Source organism: Chiloscyllium plagiosum, chromosome 34 (genome assembly GCF_004010195.1).
Source record: "Chiloscyllium plagiosum isolate BGI_BamShark_2017 chromosome 34, ASM401019v2, whole genome shotgun sequence".
NCBI classification, from domain to species: Eukaryota; Metazoa; Chordata; class Chondrichthyes; order Orectolobiformes; family Hemiscylliidae; genus Chiloscyllium; species Chiloscyllium plagiosum.
Window position 1 is genome coordinate 35,853,788 of NC_057743.1, and position 25,573 is coordinate 35,879,360.

General features: G+C 42.4%; 1 protein-coding gene across 3 annotated transcripts in view; it reads right to left on the reverse strand.

Annotated features, from left to right (window-relative positions):
* Window positions 1–871: 871 nt before the first annotated feature.
* Window positions 872–25,573, reverse strand: part of eno1a (enolase 1a, (alpha)) — a 52,038-nt gene continuing 27,336 nt past the window's right edge. For all 3 annotated transcript variants that reach the window (XM_043676161.1, XM_043676163.1, XM_043676162.1), the window contains 5 exons: window positions 18,731–18,928; window positions 13,805–14,006; window positions 5,384–5,492; window positions 3,855–3,913; window positions 872–1,146 (listed from right to left, as the gene is read on the reverse strand). In XM_043676161.1, the coding sequence (XP_043532096.1) occupies window positions 1,077–1,146; window positions 3,855–3,913; window positions 5,384–5,492; window positions 13,805–14,006; window positions 18,731–18,928 (638 nt within the window). In that variant the 3' untranslated portion in view covers window positions 872–1,076. The remainder of the gene's footprint in view (window positions 1,147–3,854; window positions 3,914–5,383; window positions 5,493–13,804; window positions 14,007–18,730; window positions 18,929–25,573) is intronic.

The window sequence follows — 25,573 nt, forward strand, 5'->3', positions numbered from 1 at the left end:
ATGGTTCAGGTCTGGGATGCACTGCCTGCAAGTGTGGCGAAGCAGAATCCATTGAGACATTCAAGAGGGAATTTGATGAGTATTTCGATAGAAACAATGTGTGTGTATGTGTATGTGTATGTGTGTGTGTGTGTGTATGTATATATGTGTGTGTATATATGTGTGTGTGTGTGTGTATATGTGTGTGTGTGTATATGTGTGTGTGTGTGTGGGGGGGGGGTATATGGGGAAAAGGCAGGAGAATGGCACTAAATCATACTGCTCGCCAGAGGGAGGAAGGTGCAGACATGATATACAGAGTGGCCTTTGTGCCATTAATACTCCACATTAAAACCCTGACCAGCAACCTGGTGGGTATCCCTGACACACCCGAATGTTGCCACTGTTAAAATGACCCAGAGCTGGGATGGCACCGAGAAACTGGCAATCTGGCTGCTGGGGTACTTTTCAGCCTCCATGTACTTCAGATCCCAGATTTCTGGTATCTTGCCCAAAATTTAGACAGTCTGTGGTGGCAGGATGATCAACCCTGAAGGACATCAGAGCCAAGCCTGGCTGATGTGAAGGCCAACAAGCTGGATGTCCAGCTCATCACGGAGCAAGTGGGGACAAAATTTGAGATCAGCTGCTTAAACCCGGACTGTTGACCAAACTAAGTGCAATCCTTGTGCTGTATCAGACCCTTCTTCCCAAGTGGGCCAACTACAATGGAGATGATGATGAGTGCAATCTCAATTAGAAAAGCTTTCTGAGAAGGTATTCACAGAGATTCTTAACCGAACAAATGCAACATCACAAAAGCAGGAACATTTAATTCATTAATATTCAACATCTGGAGTGCCTTTTGTGTTAAGCACAGCAAACGCACATGATGATTTAAGCCTTGCATTTATTTTGTCTCTTCTAGAGAAAGGAACACATCAAAAAACTTGACACATTTCCCTTTCCTCTACTAGAACAGTAATTCTGCAACAGTGATAGTACAAAAACAAACATCAATTCTGCTGGTACAGGAGGAACAAAGTGAAAGCTGCTCTAAACACTGGTTATTGTTGACAGAAAACATGCTGCCCGGTTTATTTGGCAAGAGGGTTCTGGAAACTTCTGCCAGCAAAGCAAGCCATCTGCCCGAGCTCCTCTTCAATTCTGTTGAAAGAAGTTTTAGCGACAAGTGAACATTTTACTAAAGGTGCTGTCATCTACCAGCATTACAGTCTTCATACTGCAGCACAATTGCAAAGGGCTCAGAATTAAAGACAAGGAGCAATGAAAGCAATTCTGAATAAATCCTATTCATTCACTACTGTTTGATGAAATGGCAGCTGCCAAAACCATCCAGCAAGCAGTCACAAGCAATAGCTTAAGGGTAACCTAATTTCTAATTATACAGTTGCCAACTGAAGGTCACTGAAACACTTGTACCATATATGTTAATGATTAACACAAGAATGTACAATTAGGAATGCAGATTAGTAGGTCAAACAAGAAATTTAAATTCCCAAATCGTAGAATGGGATTGCACAAAAAGAAGGCACTTGTTCCATTAGAGTCTAATCTGGTTCGTTTGGAAAGCATTGCAGTTTGTCCCACACCCACTCTCTTTCCTCTGTATCCCTGCAATTTCATTCTCTTTCTCAATATCCCTGTGAACGTTTACTTCTTCAAATATTTATCCAATTCCCTTTCTGTAAGCTATTAGTGAACTGGTTTTATCAGGCTCTCAGGAAGTGTTCTTCAAATCCTAACCAGCCCTCACACAAACAATTTTTCCCCTTTGTGTCACGACTGGGTATTTTGCCAATTACCACAAATCTTTGTCCTCTGACTATCAGCCAGTGGAAATAGAGCAAATATAAAAATACTGTCTAAAACCTACATGATTTTAAATATATCCATCAAATATTCTCCTTACGCTTTCTCTGCTCTGAACAAGAGCCATGCCCCAATAGACAAGATTTTCTGACACAAACTAATATCAGCAATATTTTCAGATATGGCTTCATCGGTGACCACGTGCCGTCTGGTAGCTTTCCCATTTTTACATGTTCAACTATAGTCACTTGGCTTTATCTTGTCCAAACCAGGCGGTTACATGTGCAAAGGAGAACAGGATGGACCAGCAAAGCCTTTACAAAACAGATCATCGTCTGTAAGGGAAAGGAAACCTGTCTGGTTTTTCCCGTTCCCATCCTTAGGGTAAACAGAGTGTAATTGTTGAAACTCTACAACTCACCTACTAGAGACCAGTTAATTCATAGAATGCCTACAGTGTGGGTCCACAACTATCCTCCAAAAGGACATCTACCTAGACTCACCCGACATTTACCATGGCTAACCCACCTAGCCTGCACATCTTTGAACTGTGGGAGGAAACCCACAAAGACAGTCACCCAAGGCTGGAATTGAACCCAGGTATCTGGCACTATGAGGCAGCAGTGCTAACGACTGTGCCATCCACTCAGATAAATTGAGACTAGTTGAACCCAATGGTCTCAGTAACTTGGTTCAATTGGCAAATAATCTGACTGAACACATCAGTTTGGCAAGACATGTTTATGACCTGAACAGGAAATCATGTTAGCTCCAGTGCTCAATTGTCTCCTTTGGATTAGATGTTAAACCACGATCACAGCTCCCTGTTCAATTGGAAATCAAAGAGGAGCATGACTTTTTTCTGGTGTTCTGGTCAACTTCCCTCACAAAAGGCTGGCACGAACACAATGAACTGAATGGCATTCTCCTGTGCAGTAACCATTCTACAGTTCAATTGCAAATGAAATCAGTGATAAAGAGACAGATTATCAATCACCCATACATGCCCTGCTTACACATTTTCACCCAAACCATTGTTGTTCTTGATAAATTTTAGTTGTCTTTAAATTTAAGATTCTTAAAGCTTTAGGGTTGGACTTCAGCAACTCAGCAAACTTTCTAGTGAAAGATATTGATAGTTTTGAGTCAAAAAAGTCACTTTTCCAGCTTCACTCCAACTTCCTGCCAGCCCCCTTTTAATATCAGTATTATTTCACTCTTGCTAAACTCTGGGAACGTTTCACCAAGTATCTCAGGCAGGCTCACAGGGGCTGACCTGACCTCCCAGTCAATGCCCATTTTAATTCCCCTTCCCACTCCCTTTCTGACATAATCATCCCTGGCCTCCTCCACTGCCACAGTGATTCAGACTGCAAACTGGAAGAACACTATCTCCTCATCCCGCTGGGCAGCCTACAGCTTGGAGGACTCAACACTGAGTTCTTCAATTTCAAATAGCCTCCCTCCCAGAAATAAATCCCCGAACTTTTTTTAAGTCAATCTGTAAATTCCAAAAGTTCTGGGATTTACATATTAATGAACCAAAACCTGCATTCTAAAAGATGGAAGACTTAACAATTCAGGTTTGTTCAATATATCACTGCATGACAGTATAACCTTTTGCTATAAATTCTGTGTCTTATGATCTTATTCTCCACAATCACCTGATGAAGAAGCAGCACTCCGAAAGTTAGTGCTTCCAAATGAACCTGTTGTGTGATTTTTAACTTTATCTAAATGGTATGAAGATGAAGCTAAAAGAGCATATTTCAAAAAACTAGCCAATTTTATTTTTCCCGTTGGATTGATGTTTGTCCTGCCTAATTATCCTTTCCACAAGCTGGGTGGATGAGCCTAAAGCTGTTTAAATAACAAATCAAGAAATGTGTAAATGGGTGGCAATGTACTGTTACCTACTTGTTACCCACGACATTAAAACAAAGCCAATCTCAAAAACCAGCCACATACAATCTTGGATATTATGCGTTAGACCGATCTCATGATCTTGACAAATCATACGTGCAAATTTTGAAACTCTTTACCTCATTAACTGATTGTATTTAGCCAGGCGTTCCGACCTGCAAGGAGCTCCAGTCTTTATCTGAGAAGACATCAAAAATTCAATATATTTCAATTCAACTTGAGTGACTTTCACCACATTTTCAATTTTCCCAGTGATGAAACAAAAAAAACCTAAGATAATCTTTTACTTTAAAAAAGTTGGGAATTTATCAACAGAAGGGCTAATGCCCGAAACGTCGATTCTCCTGTTCCCTGGATGCTGCCTGACCTGCTGCGCTTTTCCAGCAACACATTTCCATCTCTGATCTCCAGCATCTGCAGACCTCACTTTCTCCTCAAAAATTTATCAACAGACCCAAGTGAAAGCTTGATAACTTTGTCAAATGGCAGTCAAAGGGAACGTCTTATTGATTGTATTTCGGATTTGTCCTGGACAAAAGCACTGCTCTTCAATTCTGCTATCACCATAAGAAACAGAAACAGGATTCAGTCCCTCAAGCCTGCTCTACCATCCAACAGGATCATGGCAGGTCAGACATTCCTCATGTCTATTTTCCTGCCCTTTACCCTTAACCCTTGATTTTCCTACTGATCGAGAATCAATCTATTTACCTATCTATCTTAGCCTTAAATATCCACAAGGACTCTGCCCCTATAACTCTTTATAGTTAGGAGTTCGAAAGACACACAGCCCTCTGAGATAAGAAATTTCTCTTCATCTCAGTCTTAAATTGGCACCCCTGTATTCTGAAGGCAAAAGTGAGGACTGCAGATGCTGGAGACTGTGGTGCTGGAAAAGCACAGGAGGTCAGGAATCCTGATGAAGGGCTTTTGCCTGAAACGTCGACTCTCCCGCTTCTCTGATGCTGCCTGACTTGCTGTGCTTTTCCAGCACCACACTCTTGACCCCTTTATTTTGAGACTATGTCCTCTGGTCCTCAACTTTGCCATGAGGAGAAACATCCTCTCAGCACTTAAGAATCCAATGTATTATAGTGAGATCACCTCTCATTCTTCTGAACTCCAGTGGGTAGAGTCCCAACCTGTTTAACCTTTGGCTCATAAGACAATCCATCCATTCCAGGGAACTATCTGAGTGGACCCTCTCAAAACTGCCTCCAATGAAGTAATATTTTTCCTTAAAGGGGAGCAAACTGCTCACAGTGCTCTAGGTGTGTTCTCACCAGCACCTTGTACAGTTGCAGGAAGACTTCCCTCCTCTTACACTCCAACCCCCTTGAAATAAGGGTCAATATTCCCTGAGCCCTTGCCAATTCCCCACTGCACCTGTGTACTAGCTTTGTGTTTTATGCACCAGACTCCCTGCACCCCAAGTCCTTTTGTATTGCAGTTTTTCTCTGTTTAAGTAATATTCTGTTACTTTGTTCTCCCTTCCAAAATGAGCAATTTCACATTTTCTCACAACTTTTTGCCGACTTACCTAACCGATGAATATCTCTTTGAAAACTGCTTGTATCCGTCTCGCAACCTGCCTTTCCACCTCCTGCATAGCTAAATCTTTAATGACTTGCTGATCCTTTGAGCTTACCTGTCCAGTGCAAAGCCCAACAACCAGGTCAGCAATGAAAGTATCTTCAGTCTCTCCAGAACGATGGCTCACCATTACACCCCATCCATTTGACTGGGCCAGCTTACATCTGACAGGGAGAGAAAAAACAACAATCAGTGCAACCAATTAGAATATTGATGCACAAGGAATCCACTTGAAACATTTACTTCAGCAATTACTGTTAAGAAATGAAGGGGATGATAAAGGGAGAAGGTTGTCTAAAGTTCATCGTACTGGTATTATCAACCCTGTATTCAAATCCCACTATGGCATGTTGTAAAATCAATGAGATCATGGTAAATTGGTGACAAGGTACCACGATACAAATACATTAAACATGCTAGATTGTCATAAAGTTCCAATCAGTTCCACTATAACACAGTAGTTCCATTCTCGTGCAATTCCGTGTTGTATGAAAATTGCATAATAGCAGCACCATTTAAACAAATGGGGGCCGGAATCACGGTATAACCAATACATGTTTTGAAACTTTATGCTTTAGAAACAATTTGTCAATCGTATTAAAGAGAATTTGCATTAATGAAACACGCGTTAAAGCAGAACGACCTGTATTCAGGTCCTTGACAGGAGGGGGGTGACGTCACTCGTCTGACCTTACTCTACATGAGGCCCTTCAATCACACTTGGATTTGTTCCATGCTTCACGAGTTACCATTGCTGGCCATGTCCAGAAACAGCAGTGTGGCAGGATCTTAAAGTTCCTGGTTTTGTCCCGATCAGTAGAAGTTTCATTGATTTCAGACTCAGCTGAGTAGGCTGGGGCTATTTTCCATGCAGCATCACAGGCTGAGTGGTGACCTTACCGAGGTTTATAAAATCATGGGGGACATGGATAGGGTGAACAATTAAAGTGTTTTCCCCAGGGTAGGGGAGTCCAAAATTATAGAGCATAGGTTAAAGATGAAAGGACCTAAGGAGGAACTTTTTCACACAGAGGGTGGAGCGTGTATGGAATGAGCTGCCACAGGAAGTGCTACAATTATGACACTTAAAAGGCATCTGGATGGGTATATGAATTGGAAGGGTTCAGAGGCATATGGGCCAAGTCCTGGCAAATGGGACTAGATTAATTTAGGATACCTCGTCAGCATGGACGAGTTGGACCGAATGGTCTGTTTCCGTGCTGTACATTTCTATGAGTCTATGACTATACAATTGTTTTAAGTTTTCTGCAGGGACCGTTCCCTCTGGGACACCCTGGTCCACTCTTCCTTCACTCCCAACAATCCCCCGCAGCCACACAGCACCTTTCCCTGCAACCTGCCCAATTACTTCCTCCCTTCTCAGTATTCAAAGGCCCAACTACCTTCCAGGTGAAGCAGCACTTTACCTGCTCTTCACAGGCTTTTGCCCAAAATGTCGATTTTCCTGCCCCTCGGATGCTGCCTGACCTGCTGTGCTTTTCCAGCGCTACACTCTTGACTCAGAGATGAACAGCACAGAAACAGACCCTTTGGTCCAACACGTCCAACCTGATATCCCAATCTAATCTAGTCCCACTTGTCAGCACCCTGTCCATATCCCTCCAAACCCTTCCTATTCATATACCCATCCAAATGCCTTTTAAATGTTGCAATTGTATAAAATAGTAAGACATTTAAGTAACTTGAATGTAATTTAAACTAGTATTTATTCAATATGTTTGTAGTTTAGTTTTAGTTAAGTAGCTAGGTTTGATTTGGTAGAATAGTGGGTTGTTTAGTAACAATGGTACTATGTTATGGCCTTGTTTTAGATTAGATTACTTACAGTGTGGAAACAGGCCCTTCGGCCCAAGGAGTCCACACCGCCCCGCAGAAGCACAACCCACCCATACCCCTACATTTACCCCTTACCTAACACTGCGGGCAATTTAGCATGGCCAATTCACCTGGCCTGCACATCTTTGGACTGTGGGAGGAAACCGGAGCACCCGGAGGAAACCCACGCAGACATGGGGAGAATGTGCAAACTCCACACAGTCAGTCGCCTGAGGCGGGAATTGAACCCAGGTCTCTGGCGCTGTGAGGCAGCAGTGCTAACCACTGTGCCACCGTGCCGCCCCGTGTTCTTGGTACTTTTTTTCTGTTTTGATGGGTTTTTTTGTCTCTTTTATAAATGTTTTATAAAAGATTTAAAAAAGCTTTACAATAAAAATATTTATATTCAAAACATTGCAATTGTATCAACCTCCACCATTTTCTCTGGCAGCAGTTATCTCTGGACTCAGTACCAAGTTTAATGATTTTAGGGCCTGAACTCCCCCATGTCCTAGCCCCCTACCACACACACATGGCCTTGTTATCACATAGTTTGCTATTGCACACTATCTACTGTTAGCCACTAACAGTCTCCATTAACAGCTATTCACCCTCCCAGCCAGATCATTATCAACTCCTTTGTCTGTCCAATTGTTCTTCTCTCTTTTTGGGCTCCATCCGACCTATTGTTTTCTCGTTATCCATCCCCCCATCTTATCTCCTGTACATGAACCAACATTTTCCTAACTACCATCAGTTCTGAGGAAGGGTCACCGGACCCAAAATATGAACTTTGATTTCTCTTAACAGATGCGAGTCAGACTTGCTCAGCTTTTCCAGCAACGCTTGTTGTTTTGGTTCTGATTTACAACATCTGCAGTCCTTTCGGTTTTTATTTTGTATTTCAAGCTTTGTTTCCAAAGCTATCCACTAGTGTTGCTTGAAGTGCAACCTTACAATCAAGTTCTGTGGTCAAGCCCAGAGAACCCATTTTGTAAAATCCTTTTCCCAACTAAATGTTTAAGAGCATTTTGTTTTTAGATTTTACTTTCTTTCCTTGCCTAGCCAGGCCCTGGATCACACTGCAGTATTTACTGAGTGTCTGCATGATCACAGAACCAGTAGTAGTCTTATCAATGGCTAGATGGAGTCTGTAGCGAGTTTCCACTTACTTTCCTGCCAGGATTACCAATTGTACTCAGAAGGTGGCTCCCAGTTTGTTTATTTTCTTCCCGCACCTAAAAGGCACCGAGACTGCTCCCATATGCCGACAAGGTTAAAAATCACAACACCAGGTTACAGTCCAACAGGTTTATTTGGAAGCACTAGCTTTCGGAGCACTGCTCCTCCATGAGTTGGTTGTGGAGTAGACAATTGTAAGAGTCAGAATTTATAGCAAAAGTTTGCAGTGTGATGTAACTGAAATTATACATTGAAAAATACCTTGATTATTTGTTAAGTCTCTCATCTGTTAGAATGACCATGATGGTTTCACTTCTTTCATATGTAAATCACAAAACTTTTTTTTAAAAGTTACATTCTCAGGTTAACTGTAATAATTGGTGTCAGCCCAGATAAGATATTAAGATGGCACATTAAGGGGGCACGGTAGTTGAGTGGTTAGCACGGCTGCCTCACAGCACCAGGGTCCCAGGTTCGATTCCAGTCTTGGGCAACTGTCTGTGTGGAGTTTGCACATTCTCCCCGTGTCTGCGTGGGTTTCCTCCCACAGTCCAAAAATGTGCAGGTCAGATAAATTGGCCACGCTAAATTGCCCATAGCGATAGGTGCATTAGTCAGAGGGTAGTGGGTCTGGGTGGGTTACTCTTTGGAAGGTCGGTGTGGACTGGTTGGGCCAAAGGGCCTGATTCCACATTGTAGGGAATCTAATCTAATATATCATTGGCTGTAAGATAATTTGAAACATCCTAAGATTACAAAAGGCAAAATTAAAAAAAACCCAGTGTTTAAAAAAAAAGTGGGCGGCATGGTGGCACAGTGGTTAGCACTGCTGCCTCACAGCGCCAGAGACCCGGGTTCAATTCTACCCTCAGGCAACTGTCTGTGTGGAGTTTGCACGTTCTCCCCATGTCTGTGTGGGTTTCCTCCGGGTGCTCCGGTTTCCTCCAACAGTCCAAAAATGTGCAGGTTAGGTGAATTGGCCACGCTTAATTGCCCGTAGTGTTAGGTGAAGGGGTAAATGTAGGGGAATGGGGCTGGGTGGGTTGTTCTTCGAAAGGTCGGTGTGGACTTATTGTGCCGAACGGCCTGTTTCCACACTGTAAGTAATCTAATCTAAGATGTTGAAGGTGTTAGCTCCCTGTGTTCTGTTGTCTGTGCCATATGTTGTCTGTGCCATAATGTTTAGACTGATTCTAATCTAAAAAGTGAGTTAACAGAGTCTTACATGGATTCATGCAGTTTTTGACCAAGGGTTGAGATGATTCAGTATAAACCCAATGATAAGTATTACCACTAGGTGGCACCTTTAGCCACCTGGCCATCAGTAACTGCCTGTACAGCAAACAGGTTAGAAAGCTGATCCTTTTAAGACCAACATACGTCAACTGCACCTACTGCTACTCAGGGTTGCCTGGACTCATATAAATAGCATTGCAAGTTATGAAGCAGACAGGAGTTCCAATAGTCTATTTAATACTCAACATCTGATACGTCTGGCTCATGCCTGGAGTTTATTTCTAGCCTTGGGCTGCAACAGATATGTAGCAGAACCAGACTGTGCATAGCTTATGATATGGAGACGCCGGTGTTGGACTGGGGTACAAAGTTAAAAATCACACAACACCAGGTTATAGTCCAACAGGCTTAACTGGAAGTACTAGCTTTCGGACAACCACCTGATGAAGGAGTAGTGCTCTGAAAGCTAGTGCTTCCAAATAAACCTGTTGGACTATAACCTGGTTTTGTGTGATTTTTAACTTTGTGCATAGCTTAATTTGCAAAGTACCCAGAAATACTGTGGATGGCAAGAAACTGAAGATAAGTTAGTTTTCATTCAAATGGTTAGATTGCTTTGAGTCAAATATAAAGAAATGCTCCAATCCTAAATTTGCAAGTTCCAAACAGTGAAAGATCAGGACTGATAAACTCAAGGCGGGCCAAGAGCTGGGTGCCTTTTATTTTTACTCAAACTTCTCTTGATTGAGCTCAGTGAAACAGATGGCCAACACGTGGTGAATTCTTGTTAATGGCACTTAGGTAAAGTCGCCATAATCTTACCAGACCATGGGCTGCTCTCTTGTTAGAGAGACAATTGGTGGTGGTTTAACCAGAGAGTCACCATGCCTTGGGTGAGGGAAGAGGTTGAGAAGGAGAGTCCTTCATGGTAACCTCAGCTGCTGCAGGAATTGAATCCATGCTGTTGGCATCACTCTGCATCGCAAAAAGTTCATCCAGCCAACTGAACTATCCAAAGCTAATCATAATTTAGAAATATTTAGTAAAGACATAGAGCCCACAAAGCAAGTTTGTCAGATTTCTTTCCACAAACTCCCTGATCTTGGATTATTAAACAGTTTACCTCAAACTAGCTAAATTGGCTCGTGAACTGAAGCTACATTGCAAATCTAACAAAGGCTTAACAAAAGAAAAAAAACTCAGTAAAATGAAAGGAAAATCAAAGGGGAAAAATGATAGAAGGCCACAGCAGATCCAATTAAATACTTGGCAAAGACAACATGTCCATTAATATCTCAGGTGGATATCTGTTACAGGAGTCTGTCCAAAATGGCTTCTATCCAAGACCAAAACTTGTCTGCCCATTTTTGTTGCCTGATACTGATAACTTAGCTTTTGTTCTTCCAGTAACTGCAATTCAAGACACTTTCCAAACGATATCTTGTGTGCAAAAACTACAAATTGGCAAGTGAACTCCTAAAGAAAATAGAGCAGTTGAATATTTGCTAAACAATTCACTGAGGTGATATATCACCTGGGTGTTTTGTGAAGACTTGGTCTCGACACTTGCATCGGTGTGGTGCAGGCAGGCTCACAGAATTACAGGCTGAGCAAATTAGGTTGACAATCGCTGGCTGTGAAATGACTGAGAGGCGAGCTCACTGAAACACTCAAGATTCTGAAGGGGCTCAAAAGGGCAGAAGCTATCAGAGTGCTTCTGCTGGTAGGGGAATCTAAATTGCAGAGACACAGTCTCAGGAGGTGACTGCTCATTGAGGACTGAGATGAGGTGAAGTTACTTCACTCAGAGGGTCATATATCTTTGGAATTCTCTGCTTCAAGGGGATTGTGGAGTCTCCCTCCTTGAAACATTCAAGACTGGGAGAACAAGATTTTTGGTCTCAGGGAATCAAGGGTTTTTATTATTAATTCATAGGACATGGGGATTGCTGGTTATTATAATCCCTATGTCCTGGAGCTGCATGGTTTGCTAGGCCATTCCAGAGGGCAATCAAGAGTCAACTACTTTGCAATAGATCTCGAATCATATGTAAGCCAGACCAGGTAAGGATGGCAGATTTCCTTCCATATAAGAAATTATGTAAGGTAATCAGAGGGTTAAAATAGGGTAGACAGCTAAAGCTTTTTTCCTCGGATGGTGATGGCTAGCACTAGGGGACATATCTTTAGACTGAGGGATGACAGATGTAGGACAGATGTCAGAGGTAGTTTCTTTACTCAGAGAGTAGGAAAGGTGTGGGATGCACTGCCTGCAACAGTAGTAGACTTGCCAAATTTAAGGGCATTGGATAAACATATGGATATTCCTGATGAAGGGCTTTTGCCCGAAACGTTGATTTTCCTGCTCCTCGGATGCTGCCTGACCTGCTGTGCTTTTCCAGCACCACACTAATCTAGGTCAAATGACCTACTCATGCTCTTATTTCTTGTGTTATTTTGCCAGTGATACAATTTCATATTAGGAGAGGTGAGGTACAAGTAATAGGAGAGTTTCCACAAAAGCTACTCTGTTACCTTTCATTTAAAAATAATACAACAATTCTAGATTCATTACAATGTATGTTACCCGAAGCCTCTCCTTACACAATCAAATTGGTGCATTCTGACATTTCAACATGAAAAGAATTTCACAACAAGTTTACTTTCTGAAACTAGGGCAGGCTTCCCCAAAGCTTTGCAAATTGTGAACAGTCAGCAACTACCTGAAACAATGCTTTAAGTATTGTTCAGTAGTCCTGCAGTCATGAATGATGTATGATGCAAAATTTTGCAGTTTTTATTCATAAAACAAAAAATCTCAAATGATCTTATTTCTCTGACTTGACTATTGTAATTCTCCCCTGATTAGCTATTCATTCTGCAGGTTTTGAACAGCGGCCGAGCTAGCCCTTGACTACCCAGTCTTCTCCCCTGCACATTCAGGACTCCCCTGTCCTTGCAGAACCATAATGGCTAGGAGAAAGTGAGGACTGCAGATGCTGGAGATCAGAGCTGAAAACTGTTGCTGGAAAAGCGCAGCAGGTCAGGCAGCATCCAGGGAGCAGGAGAATCGACGTTTCGGGCATGAGCCTGAAGAAGGGATCATGCCTGAAATGTCGATTCTCCTGCTCCTTGGATGTTGCCTGACCTGCTGCGCTTTTCCAGCAACACATTTTCAGAACCACAATGGATCCTGGTACCCTAGATCCTCCAAAATATTCTGTGCGTTTAAATCCCTTTGTGACACTGCCTCTTCTTCTCAACTCCCCAAGGTCTTGGACTGCTTCAGAATTTTCCATTTCTCAGATACTGGCATCTGTTCTTCCGGCCTCCCCGCACTGTGACAGTAGTAGTCATGCCTTCAGTCATTTAGATCATGTACTCTGGAACATTCTCTCTGTAGACTCTGTGCCTTTCCACTCAAATCTGAGCCCAGTTTTGATCACCTTCTTCCAAGATCTTCTCTGCTAGCTGGGTGTTTCTGCACAACTGGGAAGCTTTTGCTACATTAAATAAGATAGGTAGGTAATAAGCCATTGACCATAGAGAGGCCTCTCTATTAGAGAGAGTGAAACAATTACAGAACAGTACAGCACAGGAACAGGCCCTTTGGCCCACCATGTCTATGCCAATCATGATGCGATTCTAAAATAATCCTATTTGCTTACACAGTCCGTAAGCTTCTAATCCCTGCTTGTTCATTTGTCTGTCTAAATGCCCCTTTTAAACTTGCTGTTGTATCTGCTTCAACCACTTCCCAGGCAGCATCAGGAGGTGGAGAAGTTGACGTTACGGGGAGGGTTATACTCAGAATATCGGCTTCTTCACCTCCCGATGCTGCCTAACTTGCTGCGTTCTTCTAGCTAGCCTACTTTGAATTCCAGTATCTGCAGTATTTTTTTTGTCTCTACTACCTCCCCTGGCAGGTTGTTCCAGGCACCTACTACACTCTGTGTAAAAAAAAAAGTTTCCTCCTCACCTTAAACCTACACCCTCCAGTATTTGACATTCCCATCCTCAATTGGTAATATAAACTTGAACACCACCACTCTGCATCAAGCATGGGACAGGTGAGAAGGTGAACCCAAGTGTCAGCTGAAACAGGAACTGAACCCATGCCAGTGGTGTTATCCTTAATCCCACATTAGCAGGTTGGACACTTGAACTAACCAACTCACTGACAAACACACACTCACACACACTCACACACACATTAACTCACGCTTCAATGGACTCGGTGACGGAGCCAATCTGGTTCACTTTGAGCAGCAGGCAGTTGCAGGCTCCCTCCGCGACAGCTTTCGCAATACGAGTGGGATTTGTCACAAGCAAGTCGTCACCGACCACTTGGATTGTTGTTTGAGCTGTGAATTGTTTCCAGGCTGCCCAATCATCTTGGTCAAAAGGATCCTCGATAGAGACAACTGCAAAGCAGAGTTATGTTTGTTTCTGAATCTCTTCACACAGTTAAGGACAACATTATTGCACAAAATAAAAATTTAAGAATCAATTAAATCCAGAACAAGAAAAAGTCCAAATGGGTCTGTCAGGCGCAGCTTCCTGCAGCATTAATTGTGTAATGCTTTCATCACAAACAGCTCAAACCCTAATTTAAATGAAAAAGTCCTTTTTTTGCTTTTTGAGGATGGAGTAGGAAGGTGATGCAACATCAAACCGTAGTTTGTGACCTTGTTTTCTTTTATCCTACCTCTCCATGTTTAGAACTCGAGAATAAAGTGCAAATGTCCATGAAATCAACTCCTTACATTCTATTTCATGAGCCCACTGTTTTATGGGATTAATTTCTACTCACCTCCCCTTCAACATTCAACTCCCTTCAAATCTCAAATGCTGCTTCAAACATCTGAATTCTAAACATATTTTCTTGTACTATACTCATTACTAAAGATCTTCTTGTATAAGTCAACTTGTGATGTCTTGGAAAATCCTCCCATGGGCAGCAGTCAACCTACATGTAGTGGGTAAAATGTTAGCCACCAGTGGTGGTGTAGGTGGTAACTATTTTGTAACATGAGAAAAACCCGACCAGTAGTCAAATTAAAATCAATATGATGCATGTTATTGAACCAATTTGAGAAATTAACTAACATTCACCACAATCCAAACATTAAAAAACATCAAACACATTGATTTCAGTATCTGATGCACAGCTTTCATTGATTTCATTCAAGTCATTTCACCGATGATATAATTTTGGGGACCTCATTTTGGATCAGATCTGATGACTTAACTCAGAATCATCCTTTCACAACAAATCATCATGTTTCGCCCAATCTGACGGCAGAGAAACATCCCACAATTTGATGATGAAACCCAGTGAGACATCAAACCGGGGCAGTAAACATATTGTCACTCTTTCATGATGTGAGGGTGTTTTCCCTTCAATAACCACCTGACTATTCCATACAGTGTGAGCATATTCCTCAAGTGACTTATTCAGGCACTCACCCAGAGGCACTCATCTATGGCCTTTTGAAATTGCTGGAGAAGCTCAGGAGGTTTGGCAGCATCCACGGAGAAAACCAGAGTTAAAGTTTTGAGTACAGTGACCCTCTTCAGAACTTTGGTTCTGAACAAGGGTCACTGTACTCGAAACGTTAACTCTGTTTCTCTCTCCACAGATGTTGCCAGACCTGCTCGGTTTCTCCAGCAATGTCTGCTTTTGACCCTCACTACCTGCAGCTTTTTGTTTGATTTTACATGATTTTCAGTGTTGTTATCCAAGCACAGGCTTGACTTTTGTTCCATCAGACTTGCAGAGTAGTTGTCTTCTTTTCAAATTGTAGATTTCACTTGAATGATTTTCAAACCTTTCCACTCCAGTGGCTAGTTCCTTGTCATATCCAAACTCCTGGGGATTTCATTAGTGTTGCTGATGCAGCATTATGAGGCTTGTGTTTTTGGAACTGTCTGAAGATGAATTATTGGAAACCGGTAAGTTTAGCAGAGCTCTTTTGGTAGTTTCTGAACTATCCTGAACCTTTGATGTGACGCTAGATATTTATGATTAGATTAGATTCCCTACAGTGTGGAAACAGGCCCTTCGGACCAACAAGTCCACACCGACCGTCCGAAGAGCAACCCACCCAGACCCATTCCCCTACATTCACCCCTGACTAATGCACCTACCCCTATGGACAATTTAGCATGGCCATTTCACCTGACCTGCACACCCTTGGACTGTGGGAGGAAACCGGAGCACCCAGAGGAAACCCATGCAGACCCTGGGAGAATGTGTAAACTCCACACAGTCAGTCAATTGCCTGAGGCTGGAATCGAACCTGGGTCCCTGGCGCTGTGAGGCAGCTGTGCTAACCACTGAGCCACCGTGCCGCCCTTACGTTCTATATATTCTATGACTACAATAACCAATGGGCACTTTGAAATCTTTCAGGAGTCCAGAAGAAGGGTTACACCTGAAACGTCGACTTCTCCACCTCCTGATGTTTCCTGGCCTGCTGTGTTCTTCCAGTTTCTTGCCTGTCTACTCTGAAATCTTTGACAGATTTGGGATTTAATTTGGCCCACTTAAAAGCGTAACTATGCAGTGCATTTCAGGTAACCATGTAACTGTTCTGATGATTTTCTAGCACCTAATCTGATCCATACCTCTCAGGATCAGGCCAGTGACTGATCCCTGGTCTCAGTTTGTTTAGTCTTGGCCATCTTCTTCAGGGCAGATTTCTTCTTCTTCCAATCTTGCAACAGTTTTTCACTAACACCAAATACCTTCACTGCAGTACAGTTCATAGAATCATACAGTACAGAGAAGGACCTTCAGCCCATCGGATAAACATGTACTACCTACACACGTCCCACTTTCCCACACATGGCTCATAACCTTGAATGTTATGATGCTTCAAGTGTTCATTCAAGTACTTTTTAAAGATTGTGAGGTTTCCTGCCTCAACTACTCTCCTAGGCAGTGTGTTCCAGACCCCCACCACCCTCTGGCTGAAATAATGGTTCAGATCCCCTCAAAACCTCCCTTGCTCTTGACCCTTCAACTAAAGGGAACAGCTGCTTTCTATCCACCTTGTCTATGGCCCTCAATCTGATACACTTCAATCAGTTCCCCCTCAACCTTCTCTCCTTCAAAGACAACAACCTGAGCTTATCCAGTCTCTGTTCAGAGCTAAAATGCTCCATCCCAGGTAATATCCTCTCCAGTGCAATCACACCCTTCCTACAGTGGAGTGACCAGAACTGCACACAGTAGGATAAATAGACAAAATCTTTTCCCTGGGGTCAGAAGTCCAGAACTAAAGGGCATAGGTTTAGGGTGAGAGGGGAAAGATATAAAAGAGATCCAAGGGGCAACTTTTTAACATAGAGGGTGGTATGGGTATGGAATGAGCTGCCAGAGGAAGTGGTGGAGGCTGGTACAATTGCAACATTTTTTTTTATATAGATATTTTTATTAGAAATTTAACATTTTTACAAGTTTACAAAAATAAACAAAACTCTCAGATAGGAAGGGTTTGGAGGGATATGGGCTGGTGCTGGCAGGTGGGACTAGATAGGATTGGGATATCTGGTCAGCATGGACGTGTTGGACCGAAGGGTCTGTTTCCGTGCTGTACATCTCCATGACTCTACTCTCCAGACGTGGCCTAATCAAAGTTCTATACAGGCTCCAACATAATCTCCCTATTCTTATAACTTATGCCATGATGGATAAAGGCAAATGTCCTGTATGTCTTCTTAAATAACTTATTAACCTGTCCTACCACCTTCAGGGATCGGTGTACGAGCACCCCAAGATCCCCCGTTCCTCTGAGTTTCCTAGTGTCCTGCCACTCATTGAGCTATTTGATGAGTCAGCAAATGCTACAGTTTTTTTTAGCTTGAAACTACTTTGCTCTTGTTGCTGGAGAATCTAGTTCTGTGCATCATTTGACAGGGATTTGTCTACTCTGTGCGGGCATTTTAAACCTTTGTAACACAGCCCATATTACCTGCTCTTAATCCCATGATTTATAAAAAGGTTAATAAAACATGTATGTCTGTGGTGAAAAGAATCGAGGCTGCCTCCTAATGCAAGTACAGTATTTCTCAGGAGAGGGGGAGTTAACTTATTTGCCGAATATAGATTTCGAAAAATGAAATCTGCTGCTGTAAAGAATGAGATTGACACAATCTATTGTACAAATTGTGCCTCAGGCAATATTGAGCTTGCATTTTAGATCAGTAGGTAATCAAGCAAGTGTGAATTCGATTTCCTAACCCCCAGTGCTTCCGAGAGACCAGATTACATAGTAATAAGGAACCTGTAAACAACCAACTTTAAATTGAAAACTGGTGAAGGAGAGACATCCTTCACATTAGATAAACCACACATAGGGAATAGAATCAGTGCTTCCATTCTAACAGTATTCCTTTCCTTGTTCCACATGACTCAGATCGATTATCAGGTACAAAAACCAAACTGTTACTGTGAGGCATATTGTTAATCATGGAACCTTTCCATCAATACTGAAGATGATACAATCAAGTTAAAAAATATTTTGACATTAACATCTACTCTACAGTAGCTGATCCATAAAGTTTAAGGAATAGTTAAAAATATGGATAAAACAGACGTGGAGCAAATGCTTCCTTTTGTGGGGCATTCTAGGACGAGAGACCATAGTCTTAGGCTAAGGGGTAGCAGATTAAAACAGAGTTGAGGAGAAACTACTTCTCCCAAAGGGTGGTGAATCTGTGGAATTCGCTATCCCAAAGTGCGGTGGATGCTGGGACAGTGAGTAAATTTAAGGAGGAGTTCAACTGATTTTTTTATTGGTAATGGGTTGAAGGGTTATGGGGAGAAGGCAGGAAAATGGGGGTGAGGAGCCCTTCAGCCATTATCAAATGGCAGAGGAGACACAATGGGCTGAATGGCCTAATTTTGTTCCTATATCTTATGAACATATGGATAATGATTTAAAGATGTAATCTGTTGCTGGAATCAGCAATGGTCCAGTGAGTTGAGCACTATTGATAAAATACAAATCTATTTGAGCTTAGCAAATTTTAACCAGAGCAACGAGTTCGTAGATTTGAACAAAGGTTAAAGTGATGTTACCATATAGAGATTTAATTCAGAGATACAGCCACTGTTGGGCTAAGCACTGTTGAGTCTTACCAGGGTAATTTTTAATGAAACTCGAGTAAAGTTCGATCAGCTTGTCATGGGTAACGTAACGGTTGGGATTAGGTGGGGATTTGAAATCCAAGTCATATTTCCCATCACGGAAGAATTCGGAGGCTGCTATGTCCATTCCGATCACAACCTTGTCCGAATAGCCAGCTTTCTCAATGGCAAGTTTCAGCAGTTCTAAAGCTGTAAAAGAAAGTCAAAATCTGAGCAGCCTAATCTCAAAAGCATTTGCAACTTGATTTTGCTAAGGCACCGCCAAGGGGAGAAAAATTGCCAGACAAAATTTCTAACCCTGATCACTAGTGGACCTTCCACACTGGGTCACCAGTGACTTTCTGCTGAAGGCTATTTGATAATGGTCACTTTGGAACATTGGCTGCTGCCTCAGCTCCCGGTCAAAAGTTACTAGCTTTTTTGAATGGAGATAGTGAGGTCTGCAGATGCTGAAAAGTCAGTCCTTAAAGTGTGGAGCTGGAAAAAGCACAGCGGGTCAAGCAGCATTTGCGGTGCAGGGGGAGTCAACAGTTCAGTTTGGAACCTTTCATCAAGACCGATAAGGTTCCAACCCGAAACATCGACTCCCCTGCTCCTCAGATGCTGCTTGACCTGCTGTGTTTTGCCCAGCTCTGATGTGGAGGTGCAGTTGTTGGACTGGGGTAGACAAAGTCAAACATCACACAACACCAGATTATAGCCCTACAGATTTATTTGTAAGTACTTTCGGAGCAGCACTCTGCAAGCTAGCGTTTCCAGATAAACCAGTTGGACTATAACCTGGGTGTTGTGTGATTTTTGACTTTTTCCAGCTCCACACCGTATTTGAAGAATGGCCACCTAGCTAAGGCACTAAGGCACTTGGAATAGTACAACAGCAAGAACGAACATTGTAGCCGAGCTGAGAAAATGGTTTCTAATGTAACAATCTCCAGTTTACTTTGGAATTACAGTAAAATGTTATGGATAAGGCAAATAACCACAATCAGGAGCAAAAAAATGGTCAGGTACATCCTGACATTTGGGTTAATATTGAAGAATATGTTGTTTTCCTTTAACAAAGCACAGCAGTATGTTGGAGCACCGCAGCTATGAAGGGACAGATACAGATTCAATACTCATGGAGGTCCTTACATCTTTGTCGCCAAAGTGAACAAAGGCCAGCCAGCAACTCTCAGCACCAGTCACCCTGCTGCACCTTGGCTTCATGTGAATTTATACATGAGCTTCAATGAAAAGGCTATCCAACTGTGCTGGACACCACAATCAAGCCCTCAGCCGGTCGTTACGTCCAACAGGGTATTTCAATATGGGACCATGAGTGATTTCTCACTCTCTCAATCTCGGAAGTCATAGAGACAGATATACAGCATGGAAACAGACCCTTCGCTCTAACTCATCCACATTGACCAGATATCCTAAATTAATCTAGGCCCATTTGCCAGCACTTGGCCCATATCCCTCTAAACAGTTCCTATTCACATACCTATCCAGGTGCCTTTTAAATGTTGCAAACTGTACCAGCCTCCACCGCTTCCCCAGGCAGCTCATTCCATGCACGCAGCACCCTCTGCAAGAAAACGTTCCCCCTTATGTCCTTTTTAAATCTTTTCCCTCTCAACCTAAACCTATGCCCTCTAGTTCTGGACTCCCCCACCCCAGGGAAAAGACCTTGTCCAGGCAAATGCGAGGTGATGCATTTTGGAAGATCCAATTCTAGAGCAAACTATACGATAAATGGAAAAGCCCTGGGGAAACATTGATATACAGAGAGATCTGGGTGGTCAGGTCCATTGTACCCTGAAGGTAGCAACAGAGGTCGATAGAGTGGTCAAGAAGGCATACAGCATGCTTTCCTTCATCGGACGGGATATTGCGCACAAGCGTTGGCAGGTCATGTTACAGTTGTATAGGATTTTGGTTTGGCAACATTTGGAATACTGTGTACAGTTCTGGTCACTACATTACCAGAGGATGTGGATGCTTTGAAGAGGGTGCAGGGGAGGCTCACCAGGATGTTGCTGGTATGGAAGGTGCTAGCTATGAAGAGAGGTTGGGTAGATTATAATTATTTTCATTAGAAAGACTGAGGTTGAGAGGGTACCTGATTGAGGTCTACAAAATCATGAGAGATAGAGACAGGGTGGATAGCAAGAAGCTTTTCCCCCAGAGTGGGGAACTCAATTACTAGGGTCACAAGTTCAAGGTGAGAGGGGAAAAGTGGAAAAATTTAAGGGCGACATGCGTGGAAAGTTCTTTACACAGAGGGTGGTGGGTGCCTGGAACGCATTGCCATTGAGGTTGGTAGAGGTGGGCACAATGGTGTCATTTAAGACGTATCTAGACAGATATATGAATGGGCAGAAGGATACAGATCCTTGGAAAATAGGAGACAGGTTTAATTAGAGGATCTGGATTGGCGCAGGCTTGGAGGGCTGAAGGGCCTGTCCCTGTGTTGTAATTTTCTTTGTTCTTTGTATTTACCCTATCCATGCCCCTCATGATTTATAGTGCTGTTACTAATTGCATCTTTCCTGTATCAATGAGGTTAGCTGAATCAGACAAGAGCAGTGATTATTATGCTGGAGATCTCTGTGACCTTTAGAGACTGAGACATGAACCAATGGGGCCACCTACTCCTATTTTGCTGCAGAGCAAAGTGATTTCGGTAAGGTCAAGGCAGTTTAATGGCGATACCAAGTTGTTCCTCCTCTTGACAGATAATTTTTATAAAGTCATTCAATTTTCATTCCCAACAATTTTCAACATTTAGTCGGTTTCTGTAACACTTTCCTGCAATGAATCCAAGTTTGAAAACATCGCAGACGTGATCAATAGTTTACAAGCAGCAGACATAGAAAAACATTGATTTGCCCCACACTATTGAGACAGACAGAGAGAGAAAATAACAGTTTGTATCTTGGCCAAGGTCCATTACTCGCTGCATTCGCACTGTGTTATAAACTGTAATCTTTTAGAAGCCTGTAGTCTAAATATCAGCTGGTATGAATGATCAGTGACTGAAATAAAATGTTCAGCTTTAAGGTAGTGCCTGCATTAGCAGGTTGAGGTAAACAGGAATGGAGAGTTTGGTTGATTTACAGGCGTGAACTCAGGAAAAACTTGGCTAACCTAATATTTCAATAACATGAAAAAAAAACACATATTTTCTATTCCCCAACCTTGACATTCGAATGCAATTATTCCTCTGACAGTGAAATTACACTAACCTTTCAAAGTGTCTTTCAACTCATAAACCTCATTGACTCACTTATTACTTATTTTACAGTACAAAGAACACCATCCAGAATTTTAAATTTTTTGTTAACACATTACATTGCTTTAAGGTCCTGTTGTGCATCCTCAGGAAATGAATTCCAGTGTGTTAGGATTGAGCCCTCCACTATCACCTGATGAAGGAGCGTTGCTCCGAAAGCTAGTGTGCTTCCAATTAAACCTGTTGGACTATAACCTGGTGTTGTGTGACTTTTAACTTTGTACACCCCAGTCCAACACCGGCATCTCCAATTCAGGAAAATAAGTTGCTTGAGAGACTACAGCTCACAGCTACAGCTGACAGTAAGCAGCACTTTAATTTTTTTGCCATGAGCATCAGAATTAACCAGCAAAATGTGTAGAATCTACAAATTGGTGAGGTGCAATAAGGTTTATGGTTTCCACAATGATCCAATGAGTGAAAAAGGGCTAATTGAACACAACGTCCTACAGATCAGGAACACAGGTCAGCTGATCTTAACAGCTGTTAAGCTGAAGAGGGGAGTGAACAGGAAAAATGTCACAACAACCATTTCCAACCCCTCCCTCACAACATCTCCTCGTCAAAAACCCACTAATCTCCACACAGAGAAAGTGGTAGAAAAACTGTGAAGTCAGGTCAGGTCAGTGAGCTTTGCTCCCCGGTTCCGATGTCGAGATGATCCTTTTTGGGCTGGCCAGTTGTTCAATTGTCTCTTTCTGGCAGCTTCCACTGATTTGTAAGAAGTGCAGAATACCTGATCCACTTGGAAAACTTATCAAAACTCACAGCTCAGAGACTGCTGCAGGAAAAGTAACTGATTTTGTTCAAATTTAACCTGAGTATTTTACTGCAGAAAACAGGCAGCTTCTGGGGCTGGGAGAAGATTGCCCTGTCCGCACTTTCTCTGTGTCTCTGTAACTTGTTTCCAGCTCCAAGCTGCCGAGGCACTCAACAACCAATCACATGGTTTTTGGCGACAGAAGACCTCTGTCATTACTAGCTCAGACCAATCAATTTCTTGTTGCCACCTTGAGTTGTGTCAGTACACACCCTCGACTCCAGACTGTTTGCAACCTGAACTCCAATTACATGTTCAAACAGTTGTTTATAAATCACAGATATAAGACATTTAACCCACTCTATCTCTGCACCGGCTCTAACAAATCAGCATCATGACTGACTGCCAACTGCCTTTTGCCCGCACTGTTTCTATAAAGACTGTTGCTATTTCAAACACTGGTTTTAAAAACAATTCTTCCACATTTCAGTACACAGTTTAATAGAAGCATAAACATAAAAAGACACAATCCTCACATCCCGACCAATACTTACTCCTTAACACTACAGCATTAACTGGCCATTCCTCTCCTCATCTACTTGGCTAATTATTTAGGAAGAATATAATTAGTTCTTTTCATTCTTACAAAACTAGTGGGCTTTTGGTGATGCAGTGGAAGTATCCCTGCCTCTGAGTCAGGAAATCTGTGTTCAAAGACCACTCGCTCCAGAGGTGTATAATAATATCTCTGACCAAGCTGATTATAAAATATTTATAATTAGTTCTGAAGCATTGCGACTTGAGGAAGTGCAAGGTATTTTTGAGTTTAGAGTTTGTTGTCTTCTGTACAAGCCACAATTGAAGGAAAGGTAATCCTAACAGATACGCACGTCAACGAATTCTACGTGCTCTCATATTGCCTATGTTCTACTCCACATGGAATACTCTACATGAAACAATTGCTGCAGCTTGTTTGTAAATCTGATATTTAGTTTTTTAAAACTCCCCTTCTCTATTCCACTTTCTTTACTGTAGTTACCTGGTGAGAACTCTGCTTTAAACTGCCCTTCCAGCCTCAAAATGCCTGGAAATCCTTCTTGGTGTACTGTAAAATTTCAGTAGCAGTGCAGGCTGTTCGGAAATCTGCAGGTATTGTGGATGACAGGCCGTGGAGTTTGCTAGACCAGAGAATGCTGGATTATGGAGTTATTACAAACCTCTATCAGGAATTGCAAACTCCAGCGCAATACTACTGAAGAAAATAAAACCTAGATTGGGGTGTTGGGATGGTTTTGGACACATTTCATCTCCAGCATCTGGAATAAGTGCAAGATATTATTAAATCACACTGTTAATTCTTAAACTTAAGCTCTAATTCAGATGGCAATTTAAGCTAACATGCAGTTTGCACATTCTGATCCACGTATAATCATCATTACAAGCTGGCTGTATAAACGCATCAGAAGTCAAAACCAAGGCAGAGCCTTTGCAGTATATCTTGTGTTCCATGCAGCAGTAAGCTATCGCTAGTTGACAGCTGCTTTGCCAGTCTTGCAGATTCAGCACTCAAGGAGATCTAGCAGGTCAATAGTTCAGCATTCTTCAACCATGACAAACTTACACATTTTACATTCAAGCTTGTGTTTAACAAGCTGCATTTCAAAAGAAGTTTATTGTGGCTTGTACAATCTGAGGAACTCTTTTGAACTTCCAAAATCCAACTACACGAGGATGCCCAATATCAAATCCGTGACGGTCCAAAAGGATTTAAAACAGGGGATTTAAAATCTCAGACTTAATACACAAAAAGCAACTAAAGGTCTCAGTGGTAACACTGAAGACGTTTGAATTCACTCCCTAATCAAATCCACAGCATACGATCCTGATCGATTATGGAAGGAGTGTATTGTTGGAGATGCTGCTTTTCTGCAATAATCATCTGTCCATCTGAACAATGTAAAACTCCCCGTGGTACCAAGGAAGAGTCCAGGAAATCTCCCTCTATACTTTCAAACCCTGAAACTCTAACATCAAGTTATTTCTTCCTATTGTTGTTTGTGGGACTTTGCTGTGTTTTAGTAAGCTCCTGCATTTCCCTGTATTGTAACAGTGATGACACTTTCAAGTACTTCATTAGCTGTGAAGCTCTTAGAGTTGTGTCATGAAAAGGTGCGATATAAATAAAGCATGAGGATACAAAGTTGTTCTTTATCCAAACCACTTACGCTCAGAAAGAAAGTGAGGGCTGCAGATGCTGGAGATCAGAGCTGAAAATGTGTTGCTGGAAAAGCGCAGCAGGTCAGGCAGCATCCAAGGAGCAGGAGAATCGACGTTTCGGGCATAAGCCCTCCTGAAGAAGGGCTTATGCCCGAAACGTCGATTCTCCTGTTCCTTGGATGCTGCCTGACCTGCTGCACTTTTCCAACAACACATTTTCAGCACTTACGCTCAGAATCTAGCCTTTCATTTGCATCAGTTAAAAAGAACACTCTTACAGCTGCTCAAGATAGTGGTTGTGGTTCTGTTCGCCGAGCTGGGAATTTGCGTTGCAGACATTTCGTCCCCTATCTAGGTGACATCCTCAGTGCTTGGGAGCCTCCTGTGAAGCGCTTCGGGAATGCTTCCTCCGGCATTTAGTGGTTTGTCCCTGCCGCTTCCGGTTGTCAGTTCCAGCTGTCCGCTGCAGTGGTCGGTAGATTGGGTCCAGGTCGATGTGCTTATTGATTGAATCTGTGGATGAGTGCCATGCCTCTAGGAATTCCCTGGCTGTTCTCTGTTTGGCTTCTCCTATAATAGT